Source organism: Ursus americanus, chromosome 13 (assembly GCF_024610735.1).
Source record: "Ursus americanus isolate L20-20 chromosome 13, mUrsAme1.1.p, whole genome shotgun sequence".
NCBI classification, from domain to species: Eukaryota; Metazoa; Chordata; class Mammalia; order Carnivora; family Ursidae; genus Ursus; species Ursus americanus.
The window spans coordinates 45,876,488-45,897,166 of NC_142139.1; the positions used below are offsets into that span (position 1 = coordinate 45,876,488).

The 20,679-nt window shown below is 40.4% G+C and overlaps 1 protein-coding gene across 3 annotated transcripts in view; it reads right to left on the minus strand.

The window, feature by feature from the left end:
• GASK1B (golgi associated kinase 1B) overlaps nucleotides 1–20,679 on the minus strand; it is a 48,303-nt gene that overhangs the window by 26,621 nt on the left and 1,003 nt on the right. For all 3 annotated transcript variants that reach the window (XM_045798752.2, XM_045798751.2, XM_045798753.2), the window contains exons 2-3: nucleotides 19,110–20,258; nucleotides 3,905–4,119 (exon numbers count right to left, since the gene is read on the minus strand). In XM_045798752.2, coding sequence (XP_045654708.1) covers nucleotides 3,905–4,119; nucleotides 19,110–20,019 — 1,125 coding nt within the window. In that variant the 5' untranslated portion in view covers nucleotides 20,020–20,258. The remainder of the gene's footprint in view (nucleotides 1–3,904; nucleotides 4,120–19,109; nucleotides 20,259–20,679) is intronic.

Consider the following 20,679-nt stretch of genomic DNA (forward strand, 5'->3'; position numbering starts at 1 on the left):
TAATGAAAAAACTGGGAATATAAACAAGACCGTGCTACCCTCCATAAAATCAGTAAAAATATTAATCAGTTTTCCACTTCCCAAGGTTGGCAAGAAAGAGGAAAATGCTCACTCTCTTGCCTTACTGGTAAAATTGTAAAATGCTGCAGCATCTAGAGGAAATTAACCTTTTGTATGTTGCACTGTGGGAAGCAAGTAAATGTTGGATGAGCAAAAAAAATCTGTCATTCTCACAGATGCCATCCTCATATATATAACTTGATATACTTTTGTAGATACCAACCAAAGTAACTCTTAGCTCTCGAATTAACCTCTGACTTTTAGATTCAATGCTTTAGCCAGAGCCAAAACTGGGAACTCCAACATTGGTTTCATAACTTGGACAGGTTCCAGTAAAGTCTTGCAGAGACCACATCCTCATGGATTATCAAGAATGTGAAAGACACCCCCACCACCTCCCCCGGGGCAGAAGGGACAAGAAGGTAGATTACAAATAGAACTGACGTACCAATAGAATCAGTTCCTGCAGAGTTAGGAGCAGCCTGATGCCCAGTATCTCAGGCCAGCCGTGATCTTGGCTTATACAGTTTGAGTGGACTGGAGGAACTCAACCAGGTAATAAATGACAGCCCTGAACTAAGATAGGAGCACAAGCCATACCTAGAAGAAGATGGATTGGGGAGATATCAAAGATTTCATCATTGTATGGATATGAGGGTAAGTATCACGAGGCATATAAATGACTCCCAAATTTTTGACTTGGGATATTGGAAGATGATGGTGCCATTGCCCTATAAAATGAATAGGTGGAAGCATTGCTTAGAGGTTTGTCTCTTAAGCCAGAACTCCTCAGTTGGGCTCTGTGACTCTAGCCAAATTAATTAGTTTCTCTTTGCCTTGATTTCCTCATTTCTAAGATATGAACAATAATAAGACCTACTTCATAGGACTGTTATGAGGATTAAATAAGTTAATATCTTAGTGGCTCAGTACAGTGCTTAGAACAGTGCCAAACACATAGCAAGTGTTATATAATTGTTACATTATTAATAGTATTAGTTTCAGGACTTAAAATATTTGTCTTCTTTGAAAACTTATAATAGTGATGTGTCTACATTCATCTTCAAGACCACAGACAATGGACACAATGATAGAAGCTGTTGATGCACTCGGGAGACTGTGGCTCAGTTGGAATTCGTTCCTGCTCAGTCAAGGTAATGAACAGAAAGAGTAACAATGTAAACACACCTCTTGTGAAAAAAAGCTCTCTTCCTCCATGATCTATCATATCTCTTATAGACAGGGAGCATCACTACTCCCCTAAATGACTCTGTCTCAGACAAATGGTATATTTAGGATGCCGTAAATATCATATGAACATTGCCAACCCCATGTCCTTCCTCACATTGTGCCTACCCTCGTTATCATTCACGGCCTGCAATCTTACTCAAACTCTTCCTCCTTTACTATTTTATGGCAAAGCACTCTCCCTTTTTTAACCTCATACCAGTAGGAACTTTTATGTTATCTCATCCAGCCCTTCTTACGTGTATCTATTTTTGTTTCATACACTTTACTTTCCTAAGTGATTTTTTAAAAAGCCAAACTTGGGGTAGGGCAGAGGGGATAACTGTCTTTACTACTTTGCTACCCCTGTTCAGTTTTCTTCAGTATAATACACAGTGGATGTTGCATAAACATATCGGTGATTGAATGATAGTTGCAGTTTTCCTCAATAGAAAAGACAATGACAAAGACAGAAGGTAGGTGGAGATTTAGCTGAAGTTTCCAGAATTAAAACAAATGTCACCAGAGACAACTTCTAAAAGGGTTCGCCCTCTATTCAGTGTAGGTCAGCTCATATGTTCCTCAGCTACAAACCTCTAGGTCATTCCTTTCTCATAGGAATCACAAATGCCACATTCATGAATCTCCTCTCCCTCCTGCCTCCAGTCATCACCCTCAGGAACTTCAACCTCTATACCGACCACCCCCCGAACACCTGGCCTCATAGTAAGTACCTTTACCTACTTAGCCCTAGAAATCTTCACTTACTCTTCACTTTATCGCTAATACATGTTATCACACCAACTCCCTTCATTAACCTAAGGATACCCTGGTAGTTGCCATACAATAATGGTTAAAAATATAGAGTCCAGTGTCAGCCGAACCTGCCAAAATCACTGTTTGGGGACTTACCAGCTCTGTAATACCGAACAAGTGAGGTAACTGTTGAAAAACAGTTCTCCATGGCATTTCTGCACATCGTAAACCAGGTTCTGCTCTGCACTGTCTCTTCAAGGTTGTTAGTATAGCAAAAGCCTTGGAAAATACAAAGAGTGTTTCCCACTGATGTGGAAGGCAGATTTCTCTCCTGACCAAGATAATAAAGATAATGTCTCCTTCTGGGGCAATGTTGGGCAGGTTTGCTAGCAACCTCTTATAAGATTGGGGATTTCCTACCTTAGAGTTCCTCTGTAGTGACACAAACCCCTATGCAGCATTCACCAGGGCTACTCTGTATCATCCCAGTGGGACTTGCGGGGCAAAGGAATATGAAGCTCATGCCCCCTGCTATACCATGAGTAATGAAGTCATTTGTCTGTCTCTGATCCAGGAGTCTTTTGTCCTCTGCTAGCATCTACGAACATGTGGCCAGCTAATTTGTTAGCTTGCAAGAAAAGTAAGGTCTCAGACTTTCCACAGTTCTTGATAATTACCTCTTTATGCTTCAGTTTCCCTTTTACCTACCCATAAAATGGAGAGAAGATGCCTATGTCACAGAGTTAGAATGCTAATTAAATGGAATAATGAGATAATCCGTATACAATGCTTAAGACTGGTCTGAGCCTCACAGCTGGACTCGACAACAGTCTTTGGTGACTCCTGACTGCCTCCTTGCCAAATGGTCTGCTCTCCAGCTCAGTTCTCACTGGTGGTTTTGCAACACTGACACCATAAATCATCTTCTTCTTGAAAGTTCCTAATCCCTTGAAAGTCTGTGACACTGGTTTCCTTCTTACATTTTTATCCCTCTCTAGTTCTTTCCCAAAATGTCACACACACACACACACACACACACACAGGAATTAACAAAAAGAGAATGTTTTGCAAACGTCCTAAGATAGTCCTAAATTTCTACAAAATATTAATTAGCAATGCAACAACTGGTTTTTCTTAAATGGAGGAAGGGAAAACCAGTAATCAGAATGAGGGGATAAAAAGAGTCATGAGATCTTTATCAAAAGAAGATAAGAGTTATAAGACACCTGTGACATTCTGGGTCACTCAATTATGTAGATAGCCAATATTTATTATTCTATTATTCTCCAATGTCCAATCTTAATGAAATATTTACAAAAAAATTACAAGAAAGAAAACAAGAGAAATGGTGACTGTAAGCAATATAACCAAATGACCATCAAAACACAATGTGGAATGATGGAAATACAGTGTGAAAAGAAGACAACTTTTTACCATCAACAGATCCCAGGGAACCCCAGCTCCAGCTTTTAGTAGTTGTCAGAATATGGGTGAGTTCCTTTACCTCATGAAACATCAGTTTACTCACCTCACAAATGGGGGAAGACCATGCACCTTGAAGAGATGTTGATAGGTTTCCTCAATAAATCTGATCTATGATGAGTATGACTATTGCAGGACTGAAGTACTGAAGAATTACTCCTTCAGAAACTAATTAAAGAGCTGAGGGACATTTCTGAGTATTTCCCAAAAGAATATAAAATTTTGCAATGTAGTATTATACTTGCCAAATATCCTACTTGCCAAATAGAACTTAAATCCTGGCTTCATGAAAATTCAAGGTATAGACAATCCCTTAGTGTTAGACTTACACAACTCCGTGTCAGACCTATATAACCCTTACTTGACTTGATACACTTACCTGTAATAGAAAATCAAAGAGTGCCAGCTTGGACCACTCGTGGTGATGTACTTCAGTACATCCCCATTCAGGCTTGGGTACTCGGCCATTCTGCCAGCACTTCTGTTTCAACGACTGTTGGTAAGTTCCCCAGGTGAGCTTAACAGAAGAGTGGGTCTCATTACTTGTTGGAGATAAAGATGAGTCCCAGAGAATGAGAGGACATGGGCGGCCATCTACAGAATCCAAACAAAAACAAAAACAAAAACAAACTCGCTTTAGCATGTTTACCATGACTCAATGTGAGCCTTTAGACAGTCACTCACAACTTCACCCTCTCACCTACCAAATGCAAGCGTTTGATTAGATGATGTTTCATGGTCCCTGTTAGACAATGAAAAGAAAGATTTTTGAGACAAGATCTTTTATTGATGTGGCATAAGAATAAGCCACTAATCACCAATAACAACATCCTCTGGTTAATGTGGTTTTATTCCACATCTAAAAGCAGCCACCACGAAAAGGGAAAGAATCCAGGCATTTATAATTGTCTATTCAATGTCTGAGTGGAGCTGCTCTCTATTTGTAATAACAACTGTCTGATTTTCTGAGGCCACGGAAAAAGGATTTTTGGAAGTCGCAAATTTAAAATGAAATTGTACGGCTCACATCAGCCACTATCATCTCCAAAGAGAGAAAAAAAAAGCAAGATGAAAACTTTTTTTCTTCTCTGATGGAAACAGTAGCACTCTTGGTAATGGATCATTTATTCACACATAACCTCACAAAGTGCATGTAAGCAAATGTATTTCTTCAACTGCATGCATATAGATGATATGAAAAAAAAATCTGTCGCTCTAATTGTTTTTGTCTCACTCTTGATAGTTTAGATGCCTCTGCTAGTCTGTATGAAGAATGATGAGCCCAAGTGAAGTTATAAACAGGGAAGACCAGAAGGTCCATTAAATGACACTTTAAGCTTAAAATCAAGCTTAAAACCATCACTTTCCAGCCCCCATTTCTGCCAAATAAAGTCACTCAGAGATGATGTTAAGCGGCTATGCTTGTAAGTTAAAAATCGGAATGATGCTCTTGGGGAAAAAAAAAAGTCACAAATATCTGGAAAAGCCCACTTAACTCATTCTTAACAGGCCTGGACAACAGAAGCCTCTGAATTATGACTGGAATGTCTAAGACACATCACAGGAATTTTTAAAAGCCCTTTTAAATAACCTGAGAGGCTCTCGATCTATGACTGTATTCCTTTTGGTTAAAGACATTTATTTTACCATCTTGCTGGTTTGCCTTTCGTAGAGTTCTTATCTCCTCCGTCTGGTCTTTACTACAGGAAACAGTCGTCTTCTCTAACCTCTCTTAAATTTGCTCTTACAGTGACCTCAATAATTTTAGTAGCGTTCACTTGATTGTTCAGATCACCTGCTTTCCAGTTTTATTCAAAAGAAAAATCTTCCTCCTTTTAGCCATGCAATTTCGGCCTGGGTATGCAAGAAGTACTTTAGATTTGGGGAAGTATGCCACAATCACCAACACACAATTAAGAAAAAAAAAAATAGAGAAAGAACATAGATCCAAACTAAAGAACTTCATTTTTAACACCATCTGCCCTTTTTCTTTCCTTTGACTTTCCTAAACGGTTTTGGGCTGCTCGGACCTAATTGTTTTCTTAGGTATAAGACAAACAGAATTTTAAATGAGTGGACTCCAAATACGACACCAATTTAACAAGTAATAATAATAGTAAAGTCTAGGTAAAAGCAGTCCATCGTGAGTGGGAGACATGTAGCGACCAATGTAACCAAATATGAGTAGAAAACAGCATCGCTTTCAAAGACATGTGTACTTCGGACATCGAAAGATAAACCCCAAGGAGTTCTTTCTACCCATCAGTGTCTCTGGACTAAAGTTATACACAAACAGCACTTTAGATTCTCAGGGCTAGGAAGTATCAAAGGGAGTTGAAACCTAATCCCGAACCTCAACAACACAAATCAATACAGGAGACAGACAGGCGGCTGTTTCCTCTGCAATTCACATGAGGCCCGCAGAGAAATAGGGAAACCTACATAAACAATTGAAACAGTTAAGCTTCTGGGCTGTTTTTCCTTTCCTTTAAAACATTTGTTTCTTATTTTTAAAGCAATTAAAAGCAAATCTACTCATTTTAGGAAATGTGGAGAAACATTAACATCTAAAGCTAAGAAAACAAAAATCATCTATAAGCTCCGGATAGGAGCTTAGTAATTGGTTCTGCGATTTATACACCGACTTCTGGTACTTTTCCATCACTTTCTTTCTCACCTGAAAATATACATTATTTTTAGAAACTTGAGAAGTAGAGCTTCTGGTGAGAGCTTAGGTTCTGGAATCCAACAGACTTTTGAATTCTGGTCACATTACTTCTTAGCTTTGTAACATTAGACAATTTAAGCAACCTCTCTAAGCCTTGCTTTCATCCTCCGTAAAATGGGGGTGAGAATGTACCTTCCCAAACTGGCTTTTAGGATTAAATGGGCTCATACATTTGAAGTTGTCAACCTGATGCCTAACATATATGCACATCCCAGAAAGCTTCTGTTATGACAATTATTACATAGAGACATTATGCAACGACACAATTCATCAGTCTTTCACTGCCTTCGTTTGTTCATGGACCATCCACTATGTGCCAAGCATTCTTCTAAAAACCGAACCTAAATAAATTAATAAATAAACACCAATTTCCTTTTATTTTCATGGCATTGACATTTCCACCAGGGGAAAGAGGCAAAAATTATGCAAGGAAAACAAACTATGTGGGACTGTCTTGTATATATAATTTTTCATGATAGCTTTACTAAATATTTTACCACAAACATTTCTTTTATAATTGAATATTTTTAATGGCATCAGCTTAACTGTCATACAATAACCTAGCCTAGTGGTCAGCACAATCTGTCAAAGGTAGGTAGTAAATATTTTAGGCTTTGAAGGCTGTCCAGTCTCCAACACAACCATTGACCCGAAAGCATTTAACTCTGCTGTAGCATAAAAGCAGTCAAAAACAATATACCAACAGATGGATGTGACTGTGTTCCAATAAAACTTTATTATAGACATTGAAATTTGCATTTCATATCATTTTCAAGTGTCATAGAAATGTTATTATTCTTTTGATTTTTTCAAGTATTTAAAATTGGAGAAAGCATTTGTAGCTCACAAACCATTCAAAAACAGGCAAGGGGCCATCTTTGGCCCGTAGACTGTAGCGTATCAACCCCTGATCTAGTCTTCGAGAATACTGTACCTCATTTGCCATTTCTCTACTTTAGCACATCGAATTTTTTGAATGATACATTTTCTATACTATTATTTAAAAAGCTGTTCTCAAACTGTCAAAGGGAGCCTTCAGCTGCTAGGAGTAATTGGTTTTCAATTAATATTCTGGGTTTTTCTCCATGTCTATCCATGTCCCCTCAGCAAAATATTTTGAATGCTGACTATAACATAAAAATGTTCCATCCTGCCCTGCTGGAAATCCATGCACCTCAGGCAAGGGGGATTTCCAGAAAGCAAGAAGAAAGCAGGGCAGTAGCAATTCTCAGGCTGAGCGTGGGTGGGCTGGGTCCTTTGCACACTCGGATCTCCTTTCTGCGTCTCAGTGCGTATGGCCCTCGAGATAACAGTAGTTGTCAGGGTGCTCCAGATCTCAGAGCTACGAGGACTAGTGTGAAAAGAATTCCACTTTTTATAAAATATGGCTGTTAAGAGAATTGAGTGAACTTTGATAGATCTGAAGGGATGACAGAAAAATAGCCTCTGAAAACAGGAGACTGGTTAGAGCAACTTACCCTGAAGTGTTCCAGAGATGAGGAGCGCTCATCTCTTCACATTCAGCTTTGTCAAAATGATACAGTACTGCACTCTCTAGAGAAATCTGAACAGTGAAGAGATAAAATTCTAACTGTCAGAGTCGTGAGAAAGCAGGTTTTAAAAGATATGTGGGTGTTCGTGTGAATTAAAGGTTATACAGCTGCCTTAAAAAATGAGACTTGCCAGTAAAACTTATTTTTTTTTGAAAAATCTGAATATTTCCTCTGAATTTTGATGTTCTCCCAAGTCATTCTCTATTCAAAAGCACAAAGAAGACATTCTTTTGAGAAGATGAACATGAAAATTCACTAAGAAAGAGTCCTATACACAATCTCCTTTGCCTGGATTTATTAAATGCCCTTCACTTTGAACATGGCTGCCTGGTTTTGTTGACCTACAGGTGATGGCTAAGCATGCTGAGCGGAGTTGTGAGTGTCTGTCTGCCTTTGTCACTGCACAAAAATAAGTAAAAACGTTCTGAGTTCTGAAATCAAAAGTCCTTTCTATCATATGGGCCAAGTTCCAAGACTGTTCCAAGACTCCTTGTGAGCAAGACAAAAAGGAAAGTAGTAGTTCAGCTCAGAGCCCTTCATTAGAAACGACTCTCCAAACCCTAGTCAGGAAAGCAAAGGCCAATCAAAACTTGACACTCATCTTTGTTATAGGAAATAAATTCTGTTGGGTTCTACCACAGCTATCAACAGCACATTGGAGGAAAACCTTAATGCCTTGGATCTGTAATTGCTAAAGGCAATTATTGGTGTTGATGTAACTCCAATGACAGCATAGCAGGTGTCTAGTTGTTAATGATCCCTTAAGTACTGTCTGCTCTATTTTTCTAGAGTGCCTTTCCCAGTAGGGTTTTGGCAATTAAAAGTATTAGACTGAAGTGAAAAAGCAGGTAGGATCTCTTGGCTTAGAGTTGGTAAATGTGAACAAGTCAACGAATGTGAGGGAAGGGAAAACAGGAACACAAGATTCCTGGACAGCCTTGAGAGAGGAGAAAATTTGAAGGATTTGATGAAATTTTAATTCTGCTCAGGGTTTTAAATATTGTTAATTTACTTATTCAAAACACAAGTTTTTACAATTGTCCTCAAGTGGACCTATTAGTTCCTGGGTTTCGGACAGAAAGAATTCAATGAGGGACAGCAAAGATGGAGACAAGATTCCCCACCACAGGTAAGGCCCTGGCCTCAGAAACAGATGAGTTGCACACATAAGGACAATCAGACAAAAATATTTGCCAGTTGAACAAGTGTTTGAAGGGAACAAATGAAGGACTAACATAAAGATTGAGCTTTCAGTGCAAAGTTAAGAAATGAAGAAATACTGTGCCCTAGAATAGCTATGTGCTGAAATGTCGCAGTTAATAAGGGAAAGAAACTTGGCTGAAAAGGAGCTAAGAATATGGGGTTTGGTAGAAGAAGAAATCACAAATGTTGATTGTATTCCTGATGGATCACTGGTCTCCACAGAACATGAGCTGAGTCCCTCAGCCCCCTTGACTGAAGCACTGAGTTCCCCAAGGTAGGAGAAGAGTACCTTCCAAATCTATCTCAGGGTTGTGTGAGAACCCAGTGAAATACTGAAAATATAGCACTGTCAAATATTTAAAAGAACCAAACTTAGGTTTTTATGATTTAAAAAAAAGAGAAGCAGAAGGGAGACAGAATTCTACAGATTTCATATGTATAGTTTCTCTGTAGCCAACCAAGTCCTGGATACACAGACCTGTCTCCGAAATAGATTTCTTGGTGATTTATACTACATTTCTTCAAACAACAAAGAAAGTACTTATTTATATATATAACTGTTTTTCACTTTATAACTTGTTTTCTCTAGGTTGGACTGAGTTAAAATAATCTTCATATTTCCGTAAGAGTTAGCTAAGTGTGAAGCTGAGGGAGCAGGAAAGGGGAATGCCTTGTGACTTCCGCCATCGCAAACTACTTAATCTAAATCATCAGTTCTACTTTAAAAACAAACTGTGCTTCTCTTTTCTGAACCTTTGACTAATGGACAGGAACTTCTGCTTTCTAGGTCTGCCCTGGACTTCTGCTATATATATAAATGAAAATTCCCAGAAAATTCCTATCTTGATATTCCATTTAGAAAAACAGAAATCAAATGTGACTTCAGAGGGTGGTGATGATGTGGTCACTGTGCCAGGCTCTGCAAACAATCCTATTTTGTGAACAAGGTCCTGGTCACGTTAGGGTGACCCAGTCCTGGGCAACTTTGTGTTTATTACTGTAGATAAAGGAGCCATGAATTCCTGCCCAGGGTGACCTTCCTACAATGCAAAACTCATTATATCACTCCTCTTCTTCAAACCCTTCAATGATTCCCCATTATCTGCAAGATAAAGCCCATGACCTTACATGACATCAAACCCAGACACTCTGGAGTACCAAAGCTTTATCTCACTTCATCCCCGCCCACAACCCTCCCAAACCCTCATCTCCTTCTGAGCTCTGAGATTTCCTAAGCACCTCTGCCTTCACAAGTTTTTCACACATCTATTCTCTCTACCCTTCCGACACCCACCCCATCTCTCACTCCACCCACAGCGACTTCAGATCCAGTTCTGACATTAGCTCCTCGAGAAGTTTTTACAATGCCCCACCCACCCCCTTACATACACATTCTGAGCTAAATTTTCCCTCTATGCCTGCAAGGCCTCCTCAAAATATCTGCATTGAGGTCTTTATCATACCCTTTTTATATGGTGCAGTTTCTTAGCTGTCTCCTACCCTCCAAGCTGAGCATTCTGTGAGAACAGGGACTACTTCTTAATCACCTTTGTACCTCCAACTTCTGACGTGATATCTGCACCAAAGCAAGCACTCAGTAATGTTGGAGAACAGGGGCGCCCGAGTGACTCAGTTGGTTAAGAGTCTGCCTTTGTCTCAGGTCATGATCCCAGAGTCCTGGGATCAAGCCCCCTATCAGGCTGTCTGCTCAGCAGGGAGCCTGCGCCCTCTGCCCCTCCCCCTGCTTAGGCTCTCTCTTGCTCTCTGTGTTTGTGTGTCAAATAAATAAATCTTTAAAAAAAATGTTGGAGAATGAATGAATTTTTCAGAATCCCTCAATTTTCATCTATCGCCCTGAAGTTCCAAGGAATAGTCAATGCGCTCAGAATCAAAGTCTGGTTAATGGAACATCCTTACAGTAAGCTGTGATTGAATTGTCCTCACTCCCAATTGAGTTAAGAAAGATCAGAGAGAAACTTGAGAAACGAAGGTGAGAGTATGTAGAGGTTTCCATGACTTGGTTCTATCTAGCTTGTGCTCAACAGTCCACTCCCAGGTCTCCATAATCCTGCGAGTCACTGAAATAAAGAAATTGAGGGTGATGGAAACACCCAACTGCCTCTCTCCTCCTGATCCCAGATCACTCTCATGAGAAGGGGAATAGTTAAGGCATCACGCTACATTCAGGAATCAGACTACAAGGCAGTGGGGAAAGCAGGTTACAATCCAGATGTATGATTAACTTGGAAAGCCCCACGCCACAACCAATGGAGGCTAACACGTGAGGTGAAGGGCTCATGGGGAACAGGACAGCACAGTGATGAAGAACAAGGCTATGGGGTTCTTCCAAACACACTACGCATGACCAGTGGGCCTTTGAAGGACATGTGTTATCTTCTGAGCCTCATTTTTTCCCCACAGAAAATCTGTCTAACTATACCTGATGTATGGGGCCATTATGAAATTTCATGAGATAATAAATGTGTGTGTCAAATAAATTGTGTGTCAAATAAATAAATCTTTAAAAAAAATGTTGGAGAATGAATGAATTTTTCAGAATCCCTCAATTTTCATCTACAGCCCTGAAGTTCCAAGGTATAGTCAATGCGTTTTTATAAATATATATCAACTTTTATAAATATATATCAACTCACTTAATTTTCACAACTTCATGAGGTAAGTACTGCTATCATCATTATTTTTATTGTCATCATCCCTAGTACACTAATGAAGAAATAAGGTACACAGCGATTAAGTTAACTTATCTCAGGTCACGCGGCCACTCGATTCACAAGTGGTAGAATCAGGATTCAAACTGAGGAAGTCTAGATTGTCAGTTGCCGTGAACTGAACTGTGTTTCCCCCAGATGTATAGGTAAAAGTCCTCAGTACCTCAGAATGTGATTGTATTTGGAGACAGGATCTTTAAAGAAGTAGTTAAGTTAAAATGAAGCCATTGTGGTGGGCCCTAATCCCCAATGACTGGTGTTGCTCTAAGAAGAGATTTGAACCCAGAGAGACACGAGGGAGGGCATGCACAGAGGAAAGACCATGTGAGGACAAAGAGAAGGCAGCCATCTGCAAGCCAAGGAGAGTGGTCTCAGAAGAAAGCAAACCTGTGGATACCTTGATCTTAGATTTCCAGCCTCCAGGACTGTGAGAAAATAAACGCATGTTTTTTAAGCCACCCCACCTATGGTATTTTGCAATGGCAGCCCTAGAAAACTAATATGACAATCCACGCCCTTAACTACAAAGCTATTTGAAACAGAGTGTATGGCTTCTTCCCCATGTTTAGAGCAGTGCCTCACACACAGAAAGTAAATGTTACCGATTACAACAGAATATGACTGCAATATTTGCCCATTAACTGAAATAGGAGTGAGGCTGTCTAGTCCTTCTTTACCTGCGTGGTCCTTAGACCAATCCAGAGACAGTAACAGATTCAGTCCTAATGGAAAGATCACAACCTTGAGCTGAGGAAGGTTCTGAATAGATTCTGACATCAGTGGCGGATGAAGAGTCCCTTCAGGCCACCAAACTCTCACATGGTTCACTGGCGTCAGCTCTAAAAAGGCAGAGATTCTTGACTTTTTTGTTCACTGATGTAGCCCCAATGACTGGAACAGCAGCTGGCACAGAGCAGGTGCTCAATAATACATTTCTTAAAAGAAGAAAAGATGACTGTGATACTGGAGAAGGGAGGAGACTGCATGGAACTGAGGGGCACATGCATCTTTCACACCATGGTAACTATTCATTGTCTTTTCTACCCCGGCCATGTGTGGGAGCAAGGGACAAGCTGCAGAGCATGGCAGAGAAGGTTACCAGGTCCCCTCACTTGTCTACGAAGGTATGTAGTGAGGGAACAAGGGGATACTGGAGCATAGTGTCATCTAGAGTGGATGCTCAGCAAACTTTTGTTGACCAATGAATGAAAAGCATTAAGCTGACCAACTCAATTTGATTGCTAAAGAAATGCCCTTAGGGCTTTTCTGATAACACAGTGTGTTTTCAAACCAGATTTTTAACAATAAACGTGATTCCTACCCTCCCAAAGAAATCTTTTAAGCAAGCTTGCACAAATGTCCAAGACTTTTAGGATTTTGAGTTTCCAGGTTGTGGCGGCATCTAGATTATTCTCATTACTGCCTGCAAAATGTTTCTGTCCTTACCTGAGAGCCTGAAACAACATGAAATGTGAAGGTGCCATCCCCCTGCTCTGGCAATGGCCCCATCACCCAGCAAATACGGTGCTACCCACGTGGACTCGAAAAGAGAGTGGAAAATACACACTATATTTCTCCTACTTTATAATAAGATGAGGCAATGCAAGTTGGAAAACAGTGAGCAACTTGGGATCTACAATGAATTTAAATGGAAGTTGGTGGGGTGCCTGCAGTTTGTCATCTAAGCAGCCTTGACACACAGAATTCCTGGAACTAGGCTACCTTAATTCGGTATGACAGCTCTGTGGCAATAAAGCAGCATCCTAAAAATAAAGCATACATAATGCATCTTCCATGCTGGGCATGAGAAATAGCACAATGCTTAAATGCTACCAAAATGGTATCCCTTGGGATTCATTCACATTACTGTGCAGACTGCTAGGGAAGATTTGGCAAAGCTGCTAAATCGAAGATCACAGAGGGGTGCTGGGTTTTCTTATGCTCTTGACTTTTATATGAATGTAGTCTGCTTTTCTAATCTTAGGTAAACATTTTAAAATATTTTGTTAAAAAAATTAAATGTATCAGCACCATATAGTTTCTGGTGACCTTTGAAATGATTTATAACTTTGCAAGGATAGTTTGGCAGAAAACACACCAATATGTTCAGTCATGTTTGCATATCTCTGACCGTTTATGGTAAAACAAGAAAATCTGGTAAGCATTGGCTTGCATTAAAAAAAAAAAAAAAAACAACGAAAACCTTGCAGCAGTGCTCAAAGTGGTATGTCATACTTCCTTTGTACAAAAATATTACCCATGTTAAATTGTCAAATTGAAAACAAATTAAGTAGAAACAGTAGTGGCAAATCAGAAGTCACCATGCTAAAATTTGCCCATTTTTGCCACTATCCCATAATTATACGAAGTTATAGCTGAGAGGTGATGTGGGTTAAGAGAATCAACTTGAGGAGGCTTTAGCTATCAGACAGAATGGTTACAAATTTCAGTTCACTAGCTCTGTGTTCTTGGGCAAATTTCATAATCTTGCTGAATCTCAGCACTCTCATATTTAAAGTATTGATAGTATCTTCTTTACAGAATGATGAAGTGATGGATAGACATATAATACCAAATGCAGTACAGGAACTGGCTGATGTATAACACTAGATTCATTACGAGTTCACAGTTGAAGAAGATGTCATTGTTGCAGAAACTGATTTTTTTTAAAGCCCTTTGATGCTATATTTCCATTCAGTTTTGCATTTCCCACATAGATATGCACAGGATGAGACTCTGTTCCAGTGATAATTGCTAGGTTTTGTAGCATGGTACACCACTGGCACTCCCTACCTAATTACAACCTTGACTTTCCCCAAGGACACCCTTCTCATTTTCCGAGTTATCTCTGGAGTCGCACCTGTCAGATAATGGTCTGGTATACAGTACCAGGTCAGTGAGTCCACTAATTTCACATGCACACTTTTTGTATTCAAGGGGAATCACATAGAATTCATCAAGTTATACAACCAAGAACCTGTCTCAAGCTAACCTGAGCTAGTGGGTCTGTGCTGATAGGATCACCCACAACAGTTTTACTAATTAAAACAAACAAACAAACAAAACCTGAAGATGAGCTTTATAATTGAGACTTTTTGTCTTTGGGCTGAATCAAGGAAAGATTCATCTGGGAGGCTGGGGGCAGGTAGGTCATTTAAGCGTAGCATTGGACTCTCTCACATCTCCCTCTGCCTCTCATGTGTCCTTTTCACACACAGGCAATTTATATGACTTTGAGCAAAGTATGTAATTACTCTAGGTCTCCACTTCTACCTCTAGAAAACGTCTCTCATAGAGGACCCACCTTGTAAAATTTTCATGAGGATTTAATGAGATAATTCATGCACGGTACTTAAAAGAGTGCCGAGTATATCATAACCTCAACGTTATTTTTGCTCTGGTCAAGGTTGTTGCCTCCTTGAGAAAAAAGAGGCTCTCGTAGCCTGTCCTTATGCATCACTGTGTTAGCCATCTGGCTCACGATATTAAATAACCAGATATACTAACACAGTATGGTGATGGAGGGAAAAAAAGTCAGACCTTAAGGCCCCTTAAAGGATTTGCTGAAGGAAGCAGATTGATGAAAATAGGAAAGACAAGGAAGTTAGAAGACAGGGAAGCTCTTTCTGGGTAGCTAACTCATTGTAAGACCTAGAGAAATCTTATTACCTTTTTTCCAACTTAAAATTAAGGTTAAAATTTTTTTCTACTGCAAAGGTTTCTTGGAAAGATCTACTGAGATAAGTCAAATATCTTTATTTGATTCACAATACAGACTAGCTATATTCTTGGTACTGGGCATGAATTTATTTTCACAAACATTAATCAGAAGTCGGAGAACAGAAACGACACTTAGGGCAGGACTACTTACAGGATTTTCTGGCTACTCACTCTCTCAGATATTAAAATATCTATTCTTAGACCAAGCCAGATCATCAGAGAAATATATACCTAAAATAATCCAACAGTTCCTCCTACAGAAAACTCATTATCAAATTACATTACAGTGTGAGGCCAGCAGACCATAGTGATGGTCCTCACAAGAATAAGTTCTATAAACCTCATTAGTTGTATAACACAGAGGTTGCCAAAGACATTTTTCATTACCTCTACAGTGAGCTCTTTATAAGATCCTCCAGAAGAAATCTCAGCCTGACTTCAGGACTAAAAATGGTAGTACTTGTCTCCTGAGTGTTGGAAGTGGAAGCAAATACAGATTTACTGTTAAGAGTCAGTGGAACAGGCCAAGAATGTATTCCTGCATTCATTCAAAAATATTTATTGAACACCTACTACGTGCCAGACTCTCCACTAGGATCTAGAAATGAAAAACAAGACAGGAAATGTCTCTGCCTTCACAGACCTAGAAACTAGTGGGAATGAAAAGATGATTAAATGAGCAACTACAATACAAAGAGATGATATAAAATGAACCAGAAGAAGGTCCTGGGCAACTAGGTAAGATCTATCACCTTAGGTAGACAGGGAGCCTGAAATAAATCTAAGCTTGGACTAAAAAAAGAATTAGAGGACCGTAGAGGAAAACACACACTTCTGTGGAAATCAGGAGAGGAAAGACATGTCAGGAAAAGCCTAGAAATAGGTGGATAGAGAGAGATACCAAGAACTTAAGACTGTCTATATATCTCCTACCATGACCAGAACTGATCTATTTATGTACTTTACATCAATATAATAGCCTACATGAGTAGAATTATATTGTGTAGAGTGTTCATAACTATATTTAAATCATGTCATAGACTCCTGAGGAAATTGGCTTGATTTTATGTCTCTAAATAACTACATAGGAGAAGGTATCAAAGAAAAAACAAAGAAAGATTTAGTACTGTTTGAGATATAATCTTAGGTAACTCATCACACTGAAACTCATATGGATACAACCTTGTTGGTTTCTTTCCATCACCACTTACATCTGAAATGAGAGAAGAACACCAAGATATATTGGGATTATAAACCTCTCCTTCAAATTGAATGCAACTGTCCTTTTTATCCCCACAAATGCCGGATATTCAGGGGTGTCTGGGTGGCTCAGTCGGTTAAGTGTCTCTTGATTTCAGCTCAGGTCATGATCTCAGGGTTGTGGGATCAAGTCCCATGTCGGGCTCCACACTCAGCAGGGAGTCTGCTTGAGATTCTTTCTCTCCTCCCTCTGCCCCTCACTCTACCTGTCTATCTCATTCTCTCTCAAATAAATAAATAAATCTTTTTTTAAAAAGTGCTGGATATTCAGAGCACAGAATAAATATATACAAGGAATTATGATATTGAAAATTTTAACTGAGCAATCAAGAGACCAGGGCTTTAGACCTGGTTGTGTCACATAAAGACATGATATGTGAAGCTTGGAGGCTATGTGAGTAACTCAGTGAACTTGGTACCTCATGTGTGTAGTGTAGTAACAAAAATAGACAATATTGATTGAGGATCTACTGTGTGACAATCACTCATTCCATATGTTTTCCATGTATTCACTAACAATAACCTCATGAGGTAGGTATTATTGTGCTTCTACAGCTGAGGACACTGAGGTATTCAGAGATACTGTAACATTTCTAGGTCACATGGTTGGTAAATTCAAAAGCAGGCAGAACAGCTCCAAGTTCCTACCCACTACTTTATTCTCCTAACTTCCATCTAAGAGCATCCCAGGGAAGAACCATATTGGAGTACCATGCCTCGGGATCTATTCAAGAATTCACCTTCTCTACCCAGGGGCCTTTATGACATGATAGTGAATGGCAATATAGGGTAATAAGAGTGACCCTGTGCCATGCCCTGCTTTGCCCAGGACAGACTCGGTGGATGACTGTTATCTCAATGCTCACCAGTATTTTCTTTTACTCCAGGGTGTTCCACTTTGAATAAGCTATACAGTCATACATACAGTGGTTAAGAGCTTAAGTTCTGCAGTTTGCTGGGTCTGTGTTTGAAACTCAACGTAGCCATTTACTAGTTGTGGAAATTGAGGCCAATTATTTTAACTAAATAAGTCTTAATTTTCACATCTACTAAATGGAAATAATAATGGTGCCTACCTTATAGCTCAGTTGTGAGAAACATAGGGTCAAGACATGATCAGCTATATGAATCAATTAGTATAGCGCCTAGCAAATAGTGAGCACCCAAGAAAAATGAGTTTTTACCAACCTTTTATTAAACGTTTGAGAGGTTATCTCACATCTGCATAATCATGGTGGACTATTTTGTGAACTTGAGACATCAAACCATACCTGTGAATCTGAAGCACTTAGACATGAACCAAGTCTTTCTAAGTAAAACACTGGTACTTCTGGAAGTACCCATTTTAAGACTAAATTATAATCCTAAAGCCATTGGAAATACAGTTTAGTTCTTGACCACTCCCAAGAATCTTAATCTATTCCAGTCTGGACTCCATTAAATGCTAAAATTCATGATGACAAAAAGTAAGAAAATATTCTTTAAGCTTATAATCCCCTTGTGGTCCTTGCTAGCCTGTTGGGCCAGCCTAGATTCATACCAGCAAATTCTGGGATTATTCTGCTTTAAAACACAAACCACTGACCCACCCTACTTTGTATTCAAACCCTGGAACAGCTTCAACATTCAGAGAATATCCTTTATATGGCAGGAGCATGGCCACAGACCAGCCCCTTTGCCTTCCACTAAAGTGACTGGCTACATACCCCAGAACCTGCCAAAATGTTTGTCACCTGACAGAGTCTTAGAGATTAGGCTCAATAAATTATAGTCATGGGCTTGAAGAAAACCATATAGCTAGTTGGTATATATACTGAACAAATTATCTATTTCCCCTTCATTTTCTTTGTAAAATAAGGGGGTTACATCCATTGTAAAAGAATCAAAGGGTCAAATCTAACATGGTCTGGCTCTGGGCCTTTTAAAAAGATTCCATCTGCTGAAGGATGATGACCCCCTTTCCCCTCTACTTTTAAAAAACTCCTAAGGAATGAAATTCTACTTACTTCCATAGTAACCCCTCTAATAATACGCCTGACTGTCAGCAAGTTCTTTGCCTCCACCCCGCTTCCTCTTCTCATCATGCAAATTGCCACTGGCTTTAATTAGATTTAATAAGCCACTGGGAAGTGCAGTGAGGGAAACAGGAGAGCAAAGATTACACAGTGTGGGCTTACCCTTGCATGTTGAGTACAGCATTTCCCTGGAACTCTCAAATCCTCCCAAAGTTGGGAAAATAAAGAATGCCAAACGTATGGAAAGACATGCTGCTGCTGTCCAAATGTGAAACGTGGGTGGAGAAAATCATTTCGAAAGAGAGAGTGAGGGAAAAGAGAAAAATCAACCCGAATCCCCAACAGCTGCAAATCACGAAGCGTGTGAAGCTGTTACCTTGGATGAACTCTGATTTCCTGCTCACAGATGGCAGGGTCCTGTTGAGCCCAAGGATCCTGTCCAGGTGGAAGGCAAACACTTCACTCATGTCCAAAGGCTGCTTGAGTAGTCCACAGGGGCTGCGGCCACAGCCGGGCACAGAGCCAGCGGCGCTCCCCTCCAGCACCAGCAAGCGCGCTCCGCTTTTAGAGGACACGGGCTGAAGATCTGCCACGGCCCCATCCGCCAACAGGCGCATTCGGAGGATGTCTTCTTTGCTCAGCCACGAGGGGGCGCTCTCACTATAGATCCTGATGTTGCTCTCCTGGGTCTTGGGCCGCTGAAAATCTGAGCCCCCAACTTGCACCCCTGAGCCCCGGATCAACCTCCAGGGTCGCTCCCCAGCCTTAGCCAGATTTCCTCCCTGGACGTACCCAGGCACTTCAGCATCAGCTGCCCTTGCAGCATCCTGTGGCTGAAGGGATGGCCCGACCAAAGCCTCCTGTCCCAGGGCTGGCGATGCCACTGCATACTTCTTCCTGCGCTTGGGTTTCACTGTGCCACGGATATTGGCAGGCTTGCTGCGCTTGGAGCGTAGGGTAATGTATACCACATTGAGCTGCAGTGTGGTCCCATTGCCCTGGGACTCTGGAGGGGCCAGGGTACCATCCAAGGGTATCTCGGGGAACGGTGCCTCGGCAGTGTCGCGGCCCTGGCGCGGCCCCTTTTCTGCTGCCCTTCCTTGCTGGAGAGAGGCGCGTCCCACCTGGCTCACCAGAAAGCCCAGGTAGATGGCGCACGCAGTGCCCAGCAGGAGGTTCCTCCGGGTCCTGGGGCGCCGGCTGCTCCACAGTTTACGCACCCGCGGGACGCACAGGGAGCAGATGAACCAGTTTATGAGCTGCCCTGGCTTGTCTGGACAGGTCATTTCTCTGCTGCATCCACATGTTGAAGAGAGTTTAAAGTCTGCAGTTCGTTCCTGCTGACATGATGCATGGTTTCCTGAATTCAGCTGTCGCCTCCGCTTAGGTATAGAAGTGATCTCCAGTGGGTAGAGGAGAGGTGGAAGTAAAGGGTTGGTGATGAAGTTGGGAATGCTTCTGACACTCGCCACAACAAACCTTTTAAACTCCTATCAGCCTCCCCAAGGAGAAGTGTGGCTTGTTTCTGCGAATGAATGGAAACAGAGTTAACTGAATCACAATCTCAAACTAGTTCAGTTCCTCTTCAAGAGTAAAGGGGAAAAGTAACCCTTTCCTTTCATAAACACCACCACCATGAATTTTTTTAAAATAAAGTTTAAAAAAGAGAAACAAGACAGACGTATAGAGTCGATATTCTGTGTAAATTAGTGAAAACAAACCACGGAAACCTAAGAATATTTCATAACTTGTAGCTAGAGTCATTTAATTTGATTCTGAAAGAAAAGTATTAAAATTTGGCAAGCCCTGTTTGAAATTTAGAAATAATTTCAGACAACTGATAGGTGGTTTTTAAAAACAATCTTTCAGACAACTGATAGGTGGTTTTTAAAAACAATCTGTAGCCATCCATGTTTATTTTTTAGAGTCCTGCATTACAAATTGGA